The 17,778-nt window shown below is 39.9% G+C and overlaps 1 protein-coding gene across 3 annotated transcripts in view; it reads right to left on the bottom strand.

Moving 5' to 3' along the window:
• Nucleotides 1-17,778, bottom strand: part of RACGAP1 (Rac GTPase activating protein 1) — a 37,202-nt gene that overhangs the window by 3,045 nt on the left and 16,379 nt on the right. For 2 of the 3 annotated variants that reach the window (XM_086399546.1, XM_086399547.1), the window contains exons 2-14: nt 14,864-14,952; nt 10,895-11,097; nt 9,794-9,930; nt 8,776-8,845; nt 7,099-7,152; nt 6,358-6,438; nt 5,857-5,974; nt 4,631-4,761; nt 3,842-4,006; nt 2,065-2,160; nt 1,779-1,977; nt 381-486; nt 74-206 (exon numbers count right to left, since the gene is read on the bottom strand). In XM_086399546.1, the coding sequence (XP_086255672.1) occupies nt 74-206; nt 381-486; nt 1,779-1,977; nt 2,065-2,160; nt 3,842-4,006; nt 4,631-4,761; nt 5,857-5,974; nt 6,358-6,438; nt 7,099-7,152; nt 8,776-8,845; nt 9,794-9,930; nt 10,895-11,097; nt 14,864-14,952 (1,582 nt within the window). The remainder of the gene's footprint in view (nt 1-73; nt 207-380; nt 487-1,778; nt 1,978-2,064; nt 2,161-3,841; nt 4,007-4,630; nt 4,762-5,856; nt 5,975-6,357; nt 6,439-7,098; nt 7,153-8,775; nt 8,846-9,793; nt 9,931-10,894; nt 11,098-14,863; nt 14,953-17,778) is intronic. The other variant, XM_086399548.1, reaches the window with a different exon arrangement.

The following is a 17,778-nucleotide window of genomic DNA, read 5'->3' as shown; positions in this document are numbered from 1 at the left end:
GCTCAGGGCTTACCTCTCACCAATTTGTCCTGTTTTGTTGTATGAGTTCATGTAACATAACATGCCTGCTTACCTTGGGCTGATGCTTGATGTCCTGTAACAATGTCACTGGATCTGGATTGGATACAGCATGGCCAACTATTGTAGGGCCAAAAACTTTGGCCAGATTGGCAACATCCATTTTAGTGTTTGGGCTCTGAGCCACTCTATGTAAAAGAGCATTACATTAGAAGACTTGTCCTTCTGCTTAAAAGTAGACCAAAATATAAGATCTACAGGAAAATACTTCACCCTTCACATTCTTCCCTAACATCCAACCCCCATTCTCTTCCATGTGGCAAATTCCCAGACTCACAGAGACAAATCTCCGCTCTACTCACCTCTGCAAGTGAATCATGAGGAAAGCCAGTGTGTCTCTGTTGGCCTGGGGCAGCTCACCCACAGCCTGGTACATGGCCGCTATGCTGTTGTCATCATCTGTGATTTCTGTAAATGAAAAGAAAGCACCAAGAGGCCTAGACTTCTTTCCCTTGACAAGAGGTTTCCAAGCTATCGACCACAAAGTCTCATCTATACAGTAAGCTTCTGAAACTTCTGATTAGGTTCATGACTGCATCAGTCTCTAGTTTCATTAACAAGTAGGCTACTGGCCAACAGCTCAATATTAGAAATCAGAACTTTAAAAAAAAACAACTCTTGCAGTTCGGGAGAGCAGCTGGAAACTCGTGTTTCCAGGAAGGCAGACGTATAACTGCAGTTTACAACTATAAAGAAGGTACTTGTTCACAAAACATGTTAAGAGCCTACCAGGTGCCAGGCACTGTTTTAAGTGCGCAGCATCAAGCAGAACTAAACAAAAGCCCTTGCCCCATGCTACTGGAGGAGTCAATCAGAAAGCAAATACCTATCAGGCAGTGATACATATAATAATAAGGCAGGCAAGAAAACTAGAAAGTAATGGGAGCTGTTCTTTCTGACCAGCTGGTCAGGTGTTTCTGTGGACAAGCTATCCAACAAGAAACCTGAAAGAAACAAAGGAGCAAATCCTGCAAATGTCACTCCAGGTTGAGACAACAAGTATGATGGCCTCTAATCGAGTTGGGAGTAAGCTCGGTTATAGTCTAGGAATTACAAGAATTTCAGTGTAACCGGAAAAGAAGGAAGGAAGGAAGGCATGTTGATGGAAATGATATTGGAGACATAACCAGGGCAAAATCATGTGGGTCTTTGGGGCCTGTTAAGGACTGTGGATTTTATTCTGAGACTTACGAGAGGCTTCTGGGAGATACTGAGGAAAGAAGGGATATCGTCCAATTTAAATTCTGAAAGGACCACTCTAGCTACTATGTGAAGGTTATACTGTAGAAGGCAAGAGTAGAAATAGGAAAACCAGTAGGGTCTTACAGCACTCCAGAGACAGCAATAGGAATGACACATTTTAAATTTAAGATATATTTACAAGGCTTCTGCTGATAAGATGCGCCAATGGATTAAATATAAGGCGTGAGGTAAAAAAATCAAGGGTTGCTCCAAGTTCAAAAGGACAACCTAAAACTTGACCAAAAAAAGCAACAGAAAGTACGACAAAAAAAACCCTGTTAGGACCCTATACGTTTCAGACAGGAAGAGCACAGGGAACATGGAAGAGTTATTCATCCATCACAGTATCTGAGCACTGTATTCAGGCACTGTACCCGGCAAGGGACAAAGCAGGAAACAGAAGAGTCAAAACTCCTGCCCCCGCGGGACTCATATTTAAGCATTAAAATCTGCCCCACCTGCTGCATCCATAAACGTCTTGTTTAGCCGAAAGGTCAGAAGCGGTTCTTTGAGGTTTCGAAGGAAGTCTTTCAGGAGGCTACAGATAGCATGGATGTCATCCACTTTGCTGAGGAGAGGTACAGTTTTCACTCTGAGGAATTTCTCTTTTAGCTCTTTCACTGTCCGGTCACAGCCTGAGATCCGATACAGGCCTGTCTGTTATCAAGATGACACTTTCAGTTAAAAACCTCTTAATTACTGATGCAAATAACAAATTCACCCTCTCCAAGGGTGGACTCTTACCTCGGTCAGCCCTCTTTGCTCAATCTCATTTACACAGTGGACAACAATTGACGGGATCATTGGAGAAGTCTGGGACACATAATCTGCCAGCATTCCCTGAAAAAGGCGAGTTTAGAGTTATTATTTATACCACTTAGACTAGTAGATGAAGACCAGTGGGAAGAGCCATCCCCAGACTAATACAGAGGCTGGGACATCATGCCTACTTTAAAATTCTTCTTCCCAAAGCATAAATAAGACTAGAGCCTCTCAATTATTTTTCCTACCTCTACACCAGGACTGATTTATGGTCACATACACCACACTCTCGCATGAACAAGTAATAAGATCACTAGCTACAACTCCACCCCTGCTCCTCTTACAGTCAAGGGCATCAGAAAGAAAGCAATAATGAGATTACAGGTATGGAGTGTAATATAAACTAATTTATTATTCTAAAAAATCTGTTCTATCCTGTAATTACTCTTAGTAAGAAAAATTATTTAATACAACTCAGTTGACTATGACACACACTGATCTGTAGGAGAGAACTCCGTGGCTCTATATTACAGAAAATCTGTAAAAAAATTACAAGCATGGATAAAAACTCTAAGATTAAAGGACTTCCCTAGTAGTACAGTGGGTAAGAATCCACCTCCAATGCAGCGGACATGGGTTTGATCCCTGGTCTGGGAAGATTCCACATGCCACAGAGCAACTAGGCCCATGTACCACAACTACTGAGACTAACGGGCCTGAAGTCTGTGCTCCACAACAAAAGAAGCCCGTGTACCACAACAGAGAGTAGGCCCACTCACTGTCAACTAGAGAAAGCCCTCGAGTAGCAACAAAAACCCAGCACAACCAGAAAAAAAAATAAAGATTAAATGGGAATCATGCATTAAAAGAAAAAAAAAAGATTAAAGAAAAGTAATATTTGATTTGCTGGAGGCTGAGTAGCAGCTCAATCATTTTGTTTTGATTCTTGCTAATGTTGCTTCTAATAATAATTTCTTAATGAATTGAATCAAATTTTAGAAATGAATCTAATCTTAATAGCCTAGTATGGAATATCTCTAACATAAGAGAAAGAATATTCAAAGATGAAATTATATCATGGCTGGGATTTGCTTCAAAATAATTCACTGAATAGGGTCAGGAGGAGGAGATGGGGGTATTAACAAATCAAGACTCGACATAAGTCAGGGATCATGAAAGTTGAATGATAAGAACCAGGGTTAGTTATACTCATCTCTCTACTTTTGTATATGTTTGAAATTTTACAAAAGTAGATGGGATGGGAAGGAAGAGAAGAAAAGGAAGCCAAAGGAGGGAAGGGAGAAGGAAAAAGGAAGAAAAAAAGGAAAGGGAGGGAAAGAGGAAGGGGAAGGGAGGGGAAGAAAACGAAGAAGAATTTGGTTTAGAAAGGCTACTAATCAGACAGACAAACCCAAACAGGATTCTTCAAGTTAATATTTTATAATTTCTACTCACTATTTGAGGGAGGAAATGTACATGGCATCAATAATTTTTGAAAAAAATGACCATAAGCTTTTAAAGGGCTTCTCTGGTGGCTCAGAGGTAAAGAATCCATGCAGGGTCTATCACTAGGTTGGGAAGATCCCCTGGCAACCCACTCCAGTCTTCTTTCCTGGAGAATCCCCACGGACAGAGGAGCCTGGCAGACTACGGTCCATGGGGTCACAAGGGGTTGGACAGACTGAAGCGTCTGAACACACAAGTTTTTAAAAGCTAACAAAGTCATAGCACAGGGAGGGCTCCCACAGGTCATACATACTTCTCCAATCTTGACAGGTGTCCCTATCAGGGTAGGAATACAGGGAAGCGGACAGCGGTCCCGACATTCTGGATGAGAGACCACACGACAGTCTCGGCATTTCAGAGACGGCTTGCCAAATTTTATTCGCTTTCCACATGGTACACAAGATTCGGGTTTAATAACCTGAGGATGAAACGGAATGGTATGAATTAGAACATTTATCATCAATCAACATTTATTAAGCACTCAGCATGTGCCCAACAGCTTTCTCATCCCTTTACACTTAGTTTTTACTTGTGTATTCTCACAATAATCCTATAGGTTTTTTTAAGATAAGGAAACAAGCAAAAAGAGGCTAAGTAATTTGCATAAGTGCACTGAGTTGGAAGGGATCACCATACACTAGTGGAAAGAATTTGTTGGCAAGGAGTCAGAAAACCTCTATGTTAAACTTCGCTACTTACTGTCCTGTGGCTCAAACAAGTCAGTTAATGCCTCTGTGCCCCTGTCAGTTTGCTTGGATTTTTACCAGAAATCAAATGGGACACGTGCCATATTCAAACATGAACTGTAAATACATATCACAATAAAGCAAAAACTGCTTCTGAAAAGTTGCTTTCTTTTACTATCACTCACAGAATGGAAAGATACACACCCTCTAGAACCCTGGAGAGTGGGATGAGAAGGAGGAAGGAAATTTGACATTTAACTTTACAATACTAAATATGTAAATTTGTGATTAGCAAATATTATGCCCACCATTAAAAAATTAGATGTGTCCCAAAGCAGCAGCAACCCCAGTTTTACCGTCTTAGAGACGAAGTCGTGCAGGCGCATCCCCCCATTGCTTTGCGGAGTGCTGGAGCCGTCTGTTTCGGTTTTTGGCTCTGGCTGCCTGCTGCTCAATGTGGAGTCACTGTTCCACGGCTGTAAAGTACCTAGAAAACAGACAACTCCACGCTTTGTGTCTTAGATATTTCGTTCTGAATTTTTTTTGCCGCACCCTGTGGCTTGTGAGATCTTAGTTCCTCAACCAGGGACGGATCCCAGGATCCTTGACAGTGAGAGTGCGAAGTCCTAACCACTGGACCGCCAGGTAATTCTCCCTTCTGAATTTTAACCCCAATTCTAATATAACTAGTAGGGACTTCCTTGGCGGTCCAGAGATTAAGAATCTGCCTTCCAGTGCCAGGGGACATGGAAAGGAAACATGTCTTCCATGTTAGCTGCAGGGGAACTAAATAGCCTGTGCTGCTGCTGCTGCTAAGTCGCTTCAGTCGTGTCCGACTCTGTGCGACCCCATAGACGGCAGCCACCAGGCTCCCCCGTCCCTGGGATTCTCCAGGCAAGAACACTGGAGTGGGTTGCCATTTCCTCCTCCAATGCATGAAAGTGAAAAGTGAAGGTGAAATCAGTCAGTGGTTTTCTACTCTTAGCGACCCCATGGACTGCAGCCTACCAGGCTCCCCCGTCCCTGGGATTCTCCAGGCAAGAACACTGGAGTGGGTTGCCATTTCCTCCTCCAATGCATGAAAGTGAAAAGTGAAGGTGAAATCAGTCAGTGGTTTTCTACTCTTAGCGACCCCATGGACTGCAGCCTACCAGGCTCCTCCGCCCATGGGATGTTCCAGGCAAGAGTACTGGAGTGGGGTGCCATTGCCTTCTCCAATAGCCTGTGAGCCACAACCAAATAAACCTACACCCCACAGCAAAGATCCTGAGTGCCGCAACAAAGATCCGACACAGCCAAATATACAATATAACTATTAGACACTCAGGAATCTATAACAACACCCAGAAGTGAACTATGCAAAACACTGTCTCCAGAGAGACAAGTTACACACCAGTGGTGTAGGTCAGGCTAGCAAGCCAAAGCAGGGCATGACAAAAACAGAGCTCTGTCCCTCAGTGAGTAGCAGTAAAGTAAACCTAAAACATCCAGCCCCTGCCTCATGAGGGTTCCAAGAAACCAGTTCTCCCTGGATTTTACCAGTTGTTTTCACACAGGCAATTCAGCCACAAACCCAGCGGACCTGTTTTCCTTCGGCTCCGGGTCCAATATGGCACGGTCTCAATAGTGGACACAGCCTCGATGGGCCCGCCATCATTGGGGACAGTCACTGTAGTTTTAGCAACTATGGATTCATTTCCCTGAAACAAAGGCAGTAATGAGGGAAGGATAAATCTAATTTCCCTTCTACTATGGGTGGTTTGGTGGAGTTAAAAAATTTCTGAGTCTTAGTAAGGACTTAAGCCCCCAGCCCCAAATACTCTTGAAGTTGAAATCTAATACTCTCAAATAAAATACAGGTCACAGGGGTAGGTATACACGCAAGCAACTGAGAACAAACACGAAGCTGACGTTGTTTACTGTTCTATTCTTGTGGATAACAAGAATCCTAGTACAGAGAAAAACTTTCACCAAACATCTCTTTCAAAATAACACTGCAATGTTGACTTGGGATTTTTATGGTTGGGGCCACTACACTTCGCTATGTTCAAGACCACAATTCTCTCAGCCTAGTTATTCTTACCTGGTCTGCGGTGGAGCCAATGGAACGCGTTTTCTTTACAGGTCCAGGGGGACCATCCACGAACTGTCGGCTATTTGAGCGCTAGAAATGGGGCAAAACCCAAGAACTTTAGTGCCAGATAGGAGATCTGAAGCACAAAAAATAAAATTATTCAATTAGACAACTTGGATGCAAGTCCTAGGTACCAGCGCTGCAGGAAATAACAAACAATGTGCACTCTCTCACAGCCTATTTCCACAAAAAGGCCTTCAGTGCCCTAGAAGAACAACCAAGCTTTGGAAAAATTTAGATGGCAGCACCAGAAAAAGTAGAGTGTAATCCTATCTAAGGACATGAAGTCCTAGAAACATATTAAGGACCCTAAACAAGCACAGATAGATCTCTGTATATCCCATTACACACATATTTCATCTGAAACTTAGAGCACAAAAGTTCTGCATAAAAATTCATATGACATCTCAAAACAAACTTAAATAGATCCTTTCCCTCTCCATGAATGAACTTAAATCAGCTCAGAATAGTGAAACAGACAGGACAGGATTCTGTCTTGAGTTTACTACCTCAGGGACGATCAATACTGCCCCCGCCCCCAACATGGATTCACTTGTAATATGTGTTTAACATCAGCTAGAGCAACATGTCAGGAATGTAACACAACGGCAACATTTCTGAGAAAACTCTTTTATTGCTTCTAAGTAAAAACAGACACACAAACCCAAAAGTAAACAAAACCATACATACCCTCTTTTCTCTCTTCTTCAGTTTAAAAGTCTTTACCAAAGAAGAATCCCAATCCTGTTGACAATTGTACTGTATTAATATCCTTCTTTGGTTAGGCCTCCCCTAAACCCTATGCAAATACATTTACAGAAAATTTTAAAAACCTCCTGAGTCTGAGTATCTAACTCACAATTCTCAAATGTTATAGCCATAGGGCTGTGGTAAGTGAACATGCCTTCTTTCCAAAATTGAAGCTATTATAATAGAATCAGGAATCAATACCACAGAGGCAAGAAAAGGTTAAAGAATTAACTTCTGTCGTGATTATCTTCAGTACCTGGTCCTTTGTTTCTGATTATTTTTGTAATTAGTTTTAGAACTCACAGAATGGTGGGCACTATACTAATGGTTCAGATGTGATCCTTGCTCATTAGGGACTGCTACCATCTAATCTGATGTTCTGTACAATGTAGCCACTTTAAAAGTTCTAGTTTAGGATTCACATCTCTCAATCATCCCTCCTCCTTGGGCCCTAAAAAAGTATTCATTTGTCTTTCACTGTGGTCTAGTTTCACTTCACTCACTCACTCTATTTTTGCATTCATCTTTAGTAGCTACCTATGACCTCCTGACCCTGATAGTCTCTGAAAACACAAAACCCCTAAACAGTTGTATATATTATAGCTTAGCTAAATAAATTTATCCTTTCCAACTTATGGTCAAGTAATTTAGGTACTGGTTGTCTGATTCAGCCTCAGTTACAAGAGATATTACACCATAGGTCTAGCTCTAAAAGCAGCTAGAAATATATTCTAGTTTTATTACAAATCCCAAACTGTGTCATTCCTTATTCCCAAAAGGTGATACCTAATATTAATATCTACAAAAGAGCAATTACTGCCCTAGTCAAACTCTGAATTTGGACAGAAAACTCTCAGCCTAGTAACAAGTAGTTGTCATTTCTTTTGCTATCATCAAATGACCAACTACCAATAACCTCCTGATTTATTGTTTAGTTTGCTAGCTTTCCACCAGTCAAATAGGAAAGCTACACAAACCAATAAGTTGCAAGCCTCTGGAACAAAGACTGAATATCAGGGTATGACCTTTTATGCAGAAACATCACCATACATTACAAGAAGGGTGCTGCCCCACAACAGCAGGGTAACAAAGAGCTCAGACAGGTGAACCACTGCTCATCAAGGTATTATCTAGTGCCTGGAAACTTTCATCAGCCTTTGGGCTAAAGTTCCAAGGCATTGGTTTCCTTCTAATTGTGAAGTATGACTAAGTTTTCCTCAAGAACCAATTTAATGTAGAAATAAGGCACACGTCTACTCAAGAGCAGCAAATAAAGCCTGGCTGGATAGAGTCTTGATAATTTTTTTTCCCCCCTAGCTGGGGTTTTAAAAAGTCAAGATGTAATAATCAATTAGTACAGGCAGCTCACAGATTCGTTAAATAAATTTAACCTCATGCCAAATCCTAAATTCTATATTCTCACTTCCAAAGGCTAAATATATGCCAATCTCTTACAAGCTTGTGTGTATTTATATTTTTAAAAGCTAGTCAGTATCTATAACATATCAACTAATAAAATAGTAATAAGGGAATTTCAGAAGAGAGGACAGAAGAGAGATTCCTGACGGAGCAGGGTTAAGAAAAAGAGATAATTCTCAGAAATCAAGTGTTCATTACCAGGGATTCATCGGTCTTGTCAAAGCTGATATCGGATAAAATGGAACCAGATTCATCAATGGTTGACAGTCTAGATGAGTGAAATAGTAGTTAGAAACAAGACTGTGCAAAGTAAAATCCACCAACACCAGAAAAAGTCACACTAGTCAGGTAACATCAGCAATTTCACAGCAGCATCTTCCCTGTGGAGATAACTACAAGCTCAAACCCTAGCTGTGTTGAGCTGCTTTTTATGGTTTTCCAGGGAGACTGTGTATGTATGTGTGTTTGTGTGTGTGTGCACACACGAGCACACATGCAGCGCAGTTGCTATTTCAGCAAAGGTCTCATAACTGCAGTTTAAAGTTAGTCAGGGGTATAGGTGCTATTTCCTGCTGAGTCTATACTACAGGCTGCTAAAACGTCACAGGCAGAAGAGTGAAGTTCAGTTTGATCCCAACTGTGGTTGTTTTCTACAAGAGAGAGAATTACCCAGCATTAGCTTTTTAAGAAATTAAGCCTGTACATCTTCTTAGTTATAAAGATTCCCCATAAAACAACCAGACAACAAAATAAATAGCTCAGAGTGCTGACCATTCCCTACGTATCGCATTGGGGGTGTTAATTCAAAGCCTGGTTGGGACTATTCTAAATTGTGATGCAGTAGAACCAAAATTATTGTCTGGGCTTGGCTCTCAGAGGGTCTTTCTAAACCAGAACTACGAGAGCTCTCTAGAGAGTAAACACTGGAAGTATTGCTGAACTGCCACTTCCACCTTTAGGTTTCTTAGCAATGTGCAGGATTATTGATGTTGGTGCAATTGTGCACCAACGTCAAAGTTTACCCTTAATGAAAAAACCTAAGACAAAAAAATAAAACCGGAAGCCCCTGCACCTTTATTTCCCACCCACCCTTCCTCCAAAGTCTTTTTGTTTTATTTAGCACACATTCCAAAAGCAGTATATTTAAGAGTTTAGATAATAAGAACTTATTAGAGCTGTGTTCCTTGTGATCAGATAACAGATGCAGTTCCCCCACCTTTTGTTCCCAGCATTGCCACTGGCTGGTTGGCCTCTGTTGAGAAAAGCCAGAGCTGATTTTTGCTCTTCACTTAGTTGAATGCTGCCAGATGTGTCACACATGAGCATCTCTCGAATCAGCTGAATCTGTCTTTCCTACAGACCAAAGCAGAGTAAAACATCCTAACTAACCAGGAGAGAAAGCTTCACCTTAAATTTATGGGACAAGCAAACCAGAAGACATTAAAATACAGCATTATGCAAATGAGCCTTCAGGAAGGCTGCTACACCAATAGCATATTAATTCACATCAAGCCCAGATTGCGTCTCTGATTTCTGACTGGTAAAATGAACTCTATCTAGAATAGTGAGGTTTCTGCTACAAGACTTTTGGATCAAACCGCTAATTCAAGAAAAGAGAGGACTGCAAAATCAGAGTCCCAAAATAGATTTCACAGAGCAAAAACACTTTAGTGTCATCTTATCAGGACAATTATTGGCTTCTACAGATCAAAGCAGCCACCCACCTTTCTAAATGGTGGAGCAAAATGCATTAAAATGGATACAAAGCTGTGATGCACTGGAACCAGACGATTTGAGCTTACTGAGGCATCTAACAGTATACCAAGATGGATTAGTCCCTCCTAGTAAGGGCTTCCTTTGTACCATGACCCACTCTGGTACATCAAAATGACAGTGCCCTACGTCCCAGTGTTCATATTGGTTGAACATAGCGAGCCCTTTATCCTAAATTAAGAGCCGCAATAAAGACTTAAGAATTGTCCTGCTTATATCAATGACAAAGTACTAGCTGTTACTATCTTACATGAGGATGTTCTAGGTAGCACTTATTATCAACAATAAGAAATAGATCAAATATGCTAGGATCTCCCTGCCTTTCCCCCTAATTCTTTAAATTCTCATTTGAAATCTGTATATTAAGTAAACGTTTAAGAGCTAAAGGAGAAAAAATTTTAAAAATTTAAATTTCAACCTATGAAAAATAGTATTTCTGGTTGCAATTTCAGCTCCAATCATGGACAAACTGCTTCTAATTCTTTAATGAAGAAGAAACAGGGCACCCCCACTGTCACAGTGCTAGCAGAAAAACAATACACACCAGCTTTTCACAGTCAGCCTCAGCTCGCTGTCTCCGTTTGATCTCTACATCCACCTGATTGCGTGCATGTTTCAGTTTAACATCCAGAGCACTACGCTCAGTCTCTGCTTTCATCAAAAGATCCTTGTATTTGCCCAACTCGTGGTCTGTTCTCTGCCACTTTTTACGAAAATCTTCAAAGTCCTTTGCCAACTGGATAAATTCTAAGAAAAGGGGGAAACTTTAATAATTCAAGCACCAAACAGAGTATAAATGCTGTAATAAATGAGTCCTCCAGTTAGTTTTACTCCAAATGCATAATTAAGGGACTAGCTGAATTATGAGCAAATCCAGCTGAAAATAACCAGGAGCAGATCCTTGATATATGTTCATCACTCTGGTCAAGAGTTTTGTGGGGAGCAACTCCTATTCCAATAGGCCACTTACTTTTGGCTTAGCCAGTGGCATCTGCTATGAAATAAGTAACTCATTAGTCACCTGGCTCCAGATGTAACACTAACAGTGAAAGCTCCTGAACAGAAGGCAATCAAAGGAGGATACCTTTGGGGCAGCTGTTATGCACCAGGACAGTTAGGCCATAAAACAAAAACACCCTCCTTTAGAGTCACATGTTGCTGCACCAAAGAGGCGTTAAACAGCAAATTCAAATGTAACTGCTGTAATATGCTCCAGTAGATGTAGATTAATATTACAGATGTCTAGGCCTGCAATCGCATTCAGCTGTATAATTATACAAATATTGATTTGAAAGTAAAGAGCCAATTTGCTTCTGCTGTTTAACACAGCCCTGAAGGGTATGTAAACATTCCAGTTGGAAAGACACAGGACGAGAAGATCATACTAGCTTTGGATGACTCACTGATAAGAGGAATGTGGACTCTCTTCAAATGTTTGCAAAGGAAGCATCGCTTCCAAGGCAGCACCTCAAAGCATAACAACTCTGGTGGCATCCATTCTTATCACCTGCAAAGACTACTGCAAAGACAATTCTACAATGCCTTACTGTTCTAGTTAACCTCAATGTATCTCTAAGCCATCATTCCACCAGCATCATGGAGGAACCTTCCAAGGTGTACATCTGCTGCTGGTCAAATTAACCCAGTTTACAGTGGAAACTAGGCCAAATTCACACAAAGCTAGCAGATTCTCTGGTAATAAGGGAGCCTTTCCTATTTGAATTTAACGTAAGAGCATAGAAATAATATAATGCTTTTTTAAAGCAATTTTAATTATTTGACCAAATTTCAAACTTACAAATTAGGATAACAATTCAATCTAGAGAAACTGATTCTGACACACAAGGAAACAAGTTTTTAGTAAACAACAGATTCTAGCTAAGCAGGATATTATGACCTAGTTATCTTAGATAATACAAATATCAAGGATCTCAAAAAGTAAAATATATTATTACAATTGAAATAGTTGTAAATGATATACTGGTTTAGTTAACAGTTTAGAACACATTACTAAGGGGCTTTTTTCTCCTTAACTGAAAAAGAAAACAATATATCCTTTTGCAACTTTAAATATTTCAAAATTATAGATTCACAAAGAGAAAGTTTAAAAACAAGAGCTGGTTCTTAGTCATATTTTACTCTCACGATTCACCAAGCAAAGAACTTATTGTTTGCATATTTTTCAATGTATGTAATACTTCCCTTTTTCAAAAATAAAGAACAGGAAACACACTTTCCATAGTCTAAAAGCTTTCTAGTTCTACACTGCGGTCAATGTTTCTAAATATAGTGCTGCCTACACACTCAACTATTTCCTGAATTGAAAAACAATTTAAGAATGAAAAGATTTTCACTTGACCTAATTTGCTGGTTAGCTTGTTCTTTAGGATACTCCTTGAAAAGTCTTATTTGGGGTTTAATTCCCATTCATTGTTAAATGGCATATGTTACAGATCTAACTGAATCGGACAACAGAACTGAAACCAAATAAAGTATCAGTTCATTTAAAGGAAGGCATTCCTATTTTAATACAAATGATTAAATGCTTGTTTATATTAGACCAAAACCAGAGCATTTGCATACATGACTAAGATATTACTGTACAAAAAAACAGAAAGGAATGAAGTTATATGATGAAAAGCAAGAGTAAGGAGTCAGGGGACAATTAGGCATGGGAAGAATTCCTAGGCTCTAAGAAGATAACAGACTAGAGTGGTTGCAGAAAAGGAGATTCTAGAGTCCAGAAGACATTAAGTCATTTTAGTTCCTCAAAGGGCAACATACCAAGTTAGGGATTCAGAGCGGGTACAAAATGTACCTCTACTTTGTAACAGAAATTAAGGAAAGACAGAAATTTACTTATAAAATAAAGGTTCCTGTAAGAATAAATATCTTGTATTTTTACGGCATATTTTTTCCATAGGTATTTTCACAACCTAGTATCTCATTTATCTCCAAATCCTTGTGGCAAAATTCCTATCTCACAGACAGAAATAACAGTTAAAAGCCAGCACTAGTTACTAAGACTCCAAACCTCAAATTCCTCCCTCTGCCCCCACATGCCATCAGCTGCTTCCTCCTAGAGATCTTAGTATCACAGCCTCTTCTGCCCATTTCCATACTCACAATCATCGCTCCAGTTAGGGCTCCCTAATGCCTCTTTCCTGAGCTAGGGCAAACACCTAATCAGCCTCTCAGCCTCCACCTCTAATGCAGCCACCACCTCTGGCAGGGTAACTTTCCAAAAGCACGGCTATGATTAAGTCATTCCCCACTTACCCTTATTTACCTCACATCCAACACCCTTTTGCCTCCACTCAGAAGTCTCCCTTAACACTCAATGACCTCTTTTACCTCTGTCTGTTGGGATCCTACCCTATATCCAATTGAAGGCTCAAGTCAAACCCTAGTTTTTTCCATGAAGTCATTTAGTCATCCCTTTCCCTCTACATGTGCTAGAAGTTGTGATAGGTTCTCACTGAATATGGGCTGAGTGAACCTGAATTTTAAGATCTCTTCCCCACTGGACTCCAAAACAATCTGTCTTCTGAGATGATGTGACCTCAAAGAAAAGCCTAATTAGTATGCCATCATGGTTACTGAGTTGGTACCAGATGACAAGGTCATGCAACAGTTATTAGAGAAAAGAGAATATTGTTTTGAAAGGGCTGTAAGTAAATGAAAGCTATTAAAAGCATGAATCAAATTAAAGAAAGCACTGAATGGCACAAGCAACACACTATAGTAAGTACTATGAAGATTTTTAAGACTTAGTTCTTGCATTACTTTTATACCAATGAGACTGACTTAGCAGCAACACCCACTGAATTAGATATTCATGAAAATCTGAAATAGGAGAGGATGGTAACACAAAGAAAATCCAGTAAAGAATAATTCCCTTAGATCGCGTAAGTCAGAGCTATCGGCTCCACCTTTCTTTGTCACTAATCTACTTCCCAGAAGATTGATTCCATCACCACCTCCTTTGCCTCCCTAGCTCTCCACCCAACCTCAAACCTTTATTACTAAGCATCAAATATATGAAGTAGGTGAAAGCAGATGGATTGTCCTTCCTTCAAAAAGAAATTATGTCATTTTTCTCCTTTCCAATTGAAAATGTTTTATAGGACACAGGGAAAACCCCAGATAAAAAATGTACACGACTATTCCTCTAATGAAAAAAGCAACATCCTTAGAAATTCAATAGATTTTGCCCAGTTTGTTATACAAAAATGAAATCGGCAACTAATGCCAACTATTTAGTGAAAAGAGAACCTTAATAATGAAAAAATCTGGGTAAAACCCATTTAAAAATAACTACAGGAAAAAAAAAAGTGACCATTTAGAATCCGTGTCCATGAAGCTTTGACCACAAATAACTGACCATTGTTTTTTTTTTAGGTAACTCAAAATGAAAAACAATTTTAGGGTTGGAACACACTTAGGCTATGTAGAAAGCCCAAATCTGAAATCTGTTTTTTCTCTCCTCACAGGCCATCTCAGAATGACTTACGGAGTTCATTTCCTTCACTGAGAATCTCCACCCGGCGTACAAGCTGCTCAAACAGATTCCGCATATTCAGCATCGTAGTATCCATCTTCCTGCCAAGAAATCAAATATACATTAGGGGTCCTGCCATCTCCCCCAGACAAAAGATTCAGTAGCAATCCAGCACAGTGATCAGTGACTAACATCTGGACTCATCCATGTGTAAGCTACCACTATGAGAATCTCAAGTCAACAACTGATGTTTTGTGTAATCCTTATTATAAAAACAAAGTTAGAATGTTTAAGACTCATTTGAAAATTACAAAAGCATTTCAGTCCCCTGAATGTAACACCCCTTGCTGCCTACTTCTTTTCCTCCACTCTACAATCACTTTGGAGCTGAGAAGAAAGCAATTAGGGACAAGTGTGTTAGTTTATTACTAGGTGATCAACTACTTAGTTGAGCCTAATGATTAATATAACATTTTTGCCACTTTAATCCTGCTGTACTTTGAAGACTTTCAATGTAACCTGAAAGGTTTATTTTTAATTTCATTTTTAGCTAGGACCCATGTGGCAACTGCCTTTTAAAATGCAGGACATGGTCAGCACATTTCCTACCAACGGCACAGATGACGTCACACGAGCGATTAAGTGGGGAAATCGCCAGCTCAGCAGCACAAGAATTATTTCTGTAATGCAGGGCTCTCTGCTGGACTGCATGCAGGGACTATGTCTAATAAATTTGTACTAAGTATAGGCAAAGGATTATGTTGTACCACATTCTGGCATCAAGGAGACAATACACCACCTTCACAGCTAGAAGGGCAAAGGAAAAATCATTTGCTACTGTGTTCTGTAATAGTGAATTTCAAGCTTCATATTTCCCCCCTAAAGACTTGCTGATATTACATTAAAAATGGTGTCCTTACAGGCAGTTCTGTTCCAAATAGACTTTAACTGGGAACACTTTGAGGAAGTAAGATCTTAACAGTTGAGAAAGAAAGACATCAGTGCAATGTTATGAAAATTATCAAGGAAATGAAATTAAAAAATCAAATTTCATTTGAAAACTGAACGTCCTCCGAAACACCATTAAAGGATTCTTCTTATGTTCTCCTAATCATCCCTTGAATGTTCTAGTCCAGGTCCTCTTTCATGCATCTAAATAAAATTTTAAGAACTCTTTTATGAAGGATTAGTGACTTTACAGTGTTTGTAACATTGTACTATAAGCTATAAGGGCAAGAAAGGGGAGGGAAAACCAAAGGAAAAAGGAATATATAAACATTAAGATATTTTCTATTAAATGCTACAGAATTACTCATTTGTACTTGTATGATGATTGCTCTAATAGCAAAAAAGCTTTCAATTCCAAGCTTGGATGCAATATATACCTGAATCAGGGCCGGAAACCAAGATTTTCAAACGGCAATGTATCTGTTCCAAGCTACATAATAATCACAGCAAGCTGCTAAGCAACCAGACCGACAAATTTATTACAAAGCTCTTTCTCTAAACTAGAAACAAAACTAAAAGACTAGTATTAAAACTGGTAGGAAAAGATGCAGAAGTCACAGAGATGCCCATGGGTTTTAACAATATGACCAAAAAAAGGCAAATACATCTCTGTGCTACAGGACAGAAAACAGGGATAGGGCGTTCAGTAGCCTATTCAAATGATGAATTCCTTTGGCTCCCAATAAAAATCAAAGTCGGTGGTCAGTTTTAATATGGGGTTATTATTCGTGTCTATCATCTCTTCCCTCATCTGTATAATCTGACATTGTACAACAGTGAGCTCAGTACACAGAAAAACTTCTACTTCACTAGGAATGCAGAAAAGATTCAATCCCTGGGTTGGGAAGATTCCCCTGGAGGAGGAAATAGCAATCCCCACCAGTATTCTAGCCTGGGAAATCCCATGGACAGAGGAGCCTGGCGGGCTACAGTCCATGGGGTTGCATAGAGTCAAACACGACTGAGCACACAAGCAGAAAAGGAAAATTCGACAGTGCAACTAGAATACCGAAAACTGGTTATTAAAAAAAAAAATCAGAGGACTTTTACGACTTAAATGACAACAATCTGATTCTCTGTCCCCTTTAAGAGAAATTCTTTATTTTCTCAAGTTCCTCTATTCTTGTTTCACTATTTTCTTGTGTACACCACTCCCTAGAGTGAGCACTGTGTGGAGGTACTTTCTTGAAAACACAACTTGATTCCTGAAAAGACTAAAGACACAGAGTACCTACTTGGGGACATCTCACCGTAGTAACTGTGATCTCACACAACTACCCCAATCTACATTGTTCTCCTAACAGGATGCCTAGTACCTAGGAGACAGCTGTTTGAATGTATCCAACTACCCCATTTGAGTCATTGCATAGCTACAGACAGCCCCCCCATTTCTCTCTCTGGCCCTCAGCTCTCCCTCCGCCGACTCAATCCTATAGCTCTCAATTCGGGATGACTTGGATGCCGAGCTTGATTTTGAAAACATCCTTCCCTCACATATATTATCAACTACTCTACCCACTGACCTACCCTGGTCCTCCTCCTCCTGACATCAAACTTTGATTTTCTTATTTTTATCATTCTCCCAGTCACTCAGTTTCAAACCTCAGAGTCACCTTAAGTTACTCCCTTTCTTACAAATATAGTCACCGAACTTTGTGGATTCTTCTCTTATGCATGTTACAGCCAGCCCCTCAACACATGCAGGTCATTAACATTCACTTCAACTGACCTCTCTGGTCCCAATCTTTCCTCAACTGCTTTGCTCACGTGGCACATTCATCTTGTACTCTATTTTAACTTCACCAGCTATGTCCCAGCTAGACTCTAAATTTGAAAGGAGAAACCTTACATTTGGAACTAAATTGCAAAGGCTCAGTATTAAAAAAAAAAAAAAGAAAAAAAAACACTTGATAAATTGA

This window comes from Bos grunniens, chromosome 5 (genome assembly GCF_055505025.1).
Source record: "Bos grunniens cultivar Pamir isolate PY7600 chromosome 5, Bosgru_T2T1.0, whole genome shotgun sequence".
Taxonomy (NCBI): domain Eukaryota; kingdom Metazoa; phylum Chordata; class Mammalia; order Artiodactyla; family Bovidae; genus Bos; species Bos grunniens.
This window is presented reverse-complemented; position numbering and strand designations above follow the sequence as displayed.